Raw genomic sequence first — 5,501 nt, 5'->3', positions numbered from 1 at the left:
TTCTAAGTGGAAATTAATTTCATCTCTTTATGCAATTTTTAAACATTACAGTTAAATACATTTGAATGACAGAATCACAGAACTGAGAATTATTTTTTTCAGTTTCTGTCTAGACATCCTACACAATGCATCTAAACACTACAATCATCTGTTTCCTCTGACAATGGCAAATAGGCACAGAAAAAAAATTATACTGAGGAACTGATCATAAAACCATAAATCACGCTTTCAGACCAATTATCCTTTATGGATCTGAGCCTTACAAAATATTGCACAATTTGAAAGAAAAGCAAAAAAAAAATCCAGAGCCTGGCTTTTACTTGCCATATTGTTGCATAGCCTTTAAAAGACCATCCCCATCCACAGTCATCTGTCACAACAGACAACAGTTTCCTTTGTTTGTTCTCTTAGTTTGCGATGCATTTAGTGAAGTTTTTACACATGGTCACGAAGATCATTCGAGACAGCCACTGATCTTCCCAAGTCAAACATATGGAGAAACCTCTACAAAAGCAGAATATGAAAAGACAACAGACTTCTGGATCAGTGACTCCAGCTGATGGGCTGTAATGCTGTGAAATGAGCAGTCTGACCTTCACTGCTTGCGGCTGTTTCGAAATTTTTTCTGCTAAATCAACTACATCTTCATTCTTGCTTCAGTTGCTATTTTCTCCACTGGCTTTGAAGCCTCTGGTAAGGCTATCGACCCCAATGTACTTGGCCAAAGACGGAAATACAGGGTTAATGTTCCGTTTTAGAAGCATAAGGCAATAATCTATACACCAAATCTCTCAAAGTCAGACTTGACCTGAAGAAAAACCGACGACTCGCTGATGAGTCTGTGCAAAAGACAATGTCTGTCTGAACCACAAAACAAATGCCTCTTGATGAGGATTACAAAGCACAGATAAGACCCCATGATTTAGACAGTTTCAATGAGGATCATGTGGAAGGAGGACTTATTCGGAGTACGATGTTGCTTTGACGTCCACTTCTTTTGACCAATAAACTACATCAAAGCACTCTGACCACCAATAGCATTGGATTCAGGAGTCAAGCTGCTCCATACCTCGGACAACACCATATCTGAATGCAACGGCCGGTCGCAAGCAAGATTTCAAATCGCGTAAGAACATTTTGGTGGCTTGCTGTAGGTAGTAACAAGGTAGTAGAGGCCAAAACTATTTTAACATGACTCAATTCATTTTCACTGCTTCAAGTAGGCAGCATTAATGTTATATCATTAGAGGAATGGAAATAAAGCCAAAACAATCTTTGCACGAGATGTGCAAAGTGTGACTTGTATTCAGATTGGAAGTAAGACTGCCGCCTGTGCAGCCCACTGATACCTGCAACTACATAATCAGGAGAAACGAAAAGTACTATTGAGCGATACCATCAACGTTTTAAACTGAATACTCCCTGTATTAAATGTTTCAATCGTTAAAAAAAAAAAGAAAATTACATATAAAGACTTCAAATGATCACACCCTCACACATGGCATCATTTGGACAATTCAATACGAATTTACTCTTAAGAACATGACTAGACGGCGGAAGTCTGCTTCGGCACTCCTCATGTTCACGTTGGAGGTTTCCAGGATGTAATTACATAAAACTCCATCACAGCTTCTCCTCTTGATGCCTTCTGGAATAATTTACAGAAAGGGGTGGTGACTGTAGAGCGTGGATTCATTCATTCAGAATGGGGGTGCGCGACTCAAGCCGGGGCAGAGTGGGAGTCCGAGCTCTCACTTTTGTTCTCAGTCTTGTCGTCCCAGTCCGTGGCGCCTTTAAGCGTTTCTGCAACTCTGCAGTCTGTGTGTGAGGTCACTGGCGAGGAAGTGTCGGATTCCGTCTGCCCTCCTCCACCACCAGGGGGACCCAGACCCTGAGCGCAACCCCGTCCCGCAGGAGCACTGGCTGCGCTAATGTTTCCGACTTGGCTCTCTCCTGCAGTGCTCGAAGCACCCAGCACTGTTACCCCCGCACCCGACGACGCCAGTTCCTGGATCCTTTCCGGCTCCAAAAGAGAGTCGCCCAAGTGTGGAACTGACAGGACGTCCGGGCCAATGGCGATCTCGGCCATCCAGTCGAGGTCGGAGTTTGATGGTTCGCTGGGCAGACCGGTATTTACCACCAAGCCATTGTGAGCTTCAAGCTGAGGTTGGTCCTGAGCGGCTTGCCGGTCCTGGCCGTTAGTGTTCGCATTAGCGGCTGCGTTAGCCTGGCCGGCGGGCGCAGCACTGCTAGTGTTGTTGTTAAGATTGTCCTGCAATGCAGTCTGGTTTCCTTGACCCACCTGCTGATTTTGAAGCAGCATCTCCTGGATCCGTATCTGCTGCAGGATGGCCGGAAGCTCGTAGTGGTGGAAAAAATAGATCATTGAGTGCTGCGCAAGACAAAAACGAAAAAGCTTATGAGCTACAGACAATTCTATGCAACTGGCTACACTGAAAAAAAGCTAAAATAAGATACCTGAATGAAGAGCCAGGAGGTGACCAGAGCAAGACTGCTGTACTGGCCGTTAAATCGGTAATGATACGCATAGAAGGCAAAGTGATACAGATAAAAGAATCTGAAAAACAGCACAAGAGATCTTTTAGATGCATTATGTGGTGTTAACCACCAAAACAACCTAGTGGGCTGCCTTTCTGTCCATTCCCTACATAAGGAGCTCACTTTGGCCATGTTTACACGCACAACTTTTGTTTCAATCGGAATTCATTCCAACTGATGAATCTGAATGTAGTGTTAACATGAACGCTACATAAAGCGATCGGGTTAATGTTTGTGTTTATGTCACAAGCTTCAACTCAGAACATGCGCACACTACACGAGTTTCCCACTGTTTGCACATAATAACCATTCTCCTACACGGTTTCTTTATTTGTTTTAAACAGCAGAATTAATATGTATCTATTTCTGGATAAATATTACATAAACCACTTTGCCATGCTGCGCTGCTTATATTTATCACGCAGTAAAAATGTCTGGTAAGACATCTGAGCCATTGGCATTTACCTGTGCTGATAACATACCTGAGCCAGTGGCGCTTGCTCGTATTTGTGTGGCAGCAGATAGCATCATATTGGTCTGCCAACCAAACAATGAGGATGATGTAGAAGGCAGTGGTTGTGTCATTGAAAAACTCAGACATGATGGCCTCCATCCCTGCAGACAGGATCAAAAAGAGGGTATTTACAGTCACACGACTTTCATAAAACATATTAATAAGAAATGTTTTATGTGATATATGAAGTCAACAAAATAAAAGATCAGGCATGAAGTTGATGGGAGACGCACATGAATCCAAACCCCAGCAGTGAGCTGTACCTACCCACAAGAGCCAGGATGACAGTGAGGAGAGGGGCGGCAGGGAAGGCAATGGTCATATTCATCTCCAACATCTGGAGAAGGTCCACTGAGAAAAACCGAACAGCAGAGAGATAGTCTTAGAAACAGACTAAAAATAATAGCTTTTGACTGAATTACAGACTTGATCATGGAACATGATAATAAATGTGACCCTGGACCTAAAAACCAGTCTTAAGTCACTGGGGGATATTTGTAGCAATAGCCAAAAATACATTGTATGGGTCAAAATGATTGATTTTTCTTTTATGCCAAAAATCATTAGGACATTAAGTAAAGATCATGTTCCATAAAGATATTTTGTACATTTTCTACTGTAAATATATCAAAACTTAATTTTTGATTAGTAAAATGCATTGCTAAGAACTTCATTTGGACAACTTTAAAGGCGATTTTCTCAATATTTAGATTTTTTTTTGCACCCTCAGATTCCAGATTTTCAAAGTTGTATCTCGGCCAAATATTGTCCTATCCTAACAACCCATACATCAATGGAAAGCTTATTTATTCAGCTTTGAGATGGTGTATAAATCTCAATTTCACAAAATTGACCATTATGACTGGTTTTGTGGTGCAGGATCACAAATGGTTTTTCACTGATGAAGACCAAAGAGGCTGATGGGAACTTACCTATAAAAACAAAAATCTGGTGGTGCGAGTACCGCAGCAGCATGGACACGGATAGAGTCTGAGAGAGAAAATAAAAAGTGACTGAGTTTCCATTTGATTCAGCAAGGAATTATAGTTCTATCTTTTCCTCACTTGTATGGGTTTCTTTCTTTAATGAAACTCAAAAGCTCAATTTCTGAAGAATATTATGGTCACTTTTTAATATGATTTAAGTGAATGATAACCAAGTTAAAAAAAACAGACAGACCAAAGGTGAAGTCATTATTTACTGCAAGTTTGTAAATGGATCATTCTTTTAAGTCAGATCTTTTCAGTGAATCAGTTCATCCAGCTCCATCTGAATGACGTTTAAAAAATCAGAGCTTTTTAAATTCAACTCCTTGACCTTTGGTCACAGCTCTTAACACCTCACTGAAGGGGAAGATCATTAGTAATTGATGACTTTAATTTCAGTCCATTTCTTACCCAAATCTATCATATGACTTTGAAGATTCAGAATTTAGTGCATAGGCCACATTTAGAATACTTTCAGCTGATTTTAAACTATTTTTTTCAAGCTTGAAAGCTCTAGTCACATTCATTGTAATTAGAACGCATTAAAATGTTTACCATCTATTCCATTTATAAAAGTCATGGGAATGACTAAATTATCAATTTACATTTCTGGGTAAACTAATTACCTAAATGCTCAAACTGAACTAATGTGATGACATCACATATAATCCAATCACTAACAAGCAACTGTTGTGTAAGGGCTGCTACGGTAGAGAAAGTACTTACAAAGATAACCATGATTACAAAGGCTGCTAGGTAGGAGGTACGAGCCATCCACATACTGACAAAACGGTAGTGTTCTCCAGAAACCACGTTCCTCAGAAACCCTAAAAAAAAAAAAATAAAAAAAAAAAAAAACACACTCACTTCATAGTTACGGCATCACCAAGGAAACGGCGTTCTTAAGAGGGAACATCTAATTTACCTTTGTTTTCCTCGTTCTCTGCTAAAGCCTTCACACTGGACATCAGGATATCATCATAACCCAGGCATTCATCCAGGAGGAAGCGACTGAAACCATCTCCAAAGCACTGATCCTTCATGGGGTCTGCAGACAGGCGGAGAGAGATTAAGTGCAACTTTATGCTTTCCCTTTAAAAAAAAGAAAAAAAAGGTATGACGTCTATTGGCCTTGTAGGCTATTTTTTTTTTTTAACACGCTCTCATGTCATTCAAAATCTTTATGACCTTCTTATAGACCTCCAAAATAATTGTCAATTCATTTTTTATTATTTTTTAATTTATTATTATTTTTGCATTTTATGAGAATTACAGCACTTTCACATAAGCACAAATCAAGAGAATGTCAACTCGCCTGGTTTGCTCCCAGATTTAGTCACAGCAAACGAACGTGTGAAAGAAAACAGGCTGGCTGTATTACACTTCAATTTGAGCACAATATATCAATAGAGATAGCTAAACTCTGAACTTGCATATATATA

The 5,501-nt window shown here is 40.1% G+C and overlaps 1 protein-coding gene across 1 annotated transcript in view; it reads right to left on the bottom strand.

The window, feature by feature from the left end:
• The window catches only part of tmem259 (transmembrane protein 259), an 11,545-nt gene continuing 6,044 nt past the window's right edge, over positions 1–5,501 (bottom strand). The window contains exons 6-12 of the mRNA XM_016443786.1: positions 4,985–5,107; positions 4,786–4,886; positions 4,006–4,063; positions 3,341–3,424; positions 3,042–3,174; positions 2,479–2,578; positions 1–2,392 (exon numbers count right to left, since the gene is read on the bottom strand). Of these exons, the coding sequence (XP_016299272.1) occupies positions 1,721–2,392; positions 2,479–2,578; positions 3,042–3,174; positions 3,341–3,424; positions 4,006–4,063; positions 4,786–4,886; positions 4,985–5,107 (1,271 nt within the window). The 3' untranslated portion in view covers positions 1–1,720. The remainder of the gene's footprint in view (positions 2,393–2,478; positions 2,579–3,041; positions 3,175–3,340; positions 3,425–4,005; positions 4,064–4,785; positions 4,887–4,984; positions 5,108–5,501) is intronic.

This window comes from Sinocyclocheilus anshuiensis, unplaced genomic scaffold (genome assembly GCF_001515605.1).
Source record: "Sinocyclocheilus anshuiensis isolate Anshui unplaced genomic scaffold, SAMN03320099.WGS_v1.1 scaffold51, whole genome shotgun sequence".
Lineage (NCBI taxonomy): Eukaryota > Metazoa > Chordata > Actinopteri > Cypriniformes > Cyprinidae > Sinocyclocheilus > Sinocyclocheilus anshuiensis.
The sequence above is the reverse complement of the archived record's forward strand: the minus strand, read 5'-3'. Positions and strand labels throughout refer to the sequence as shown.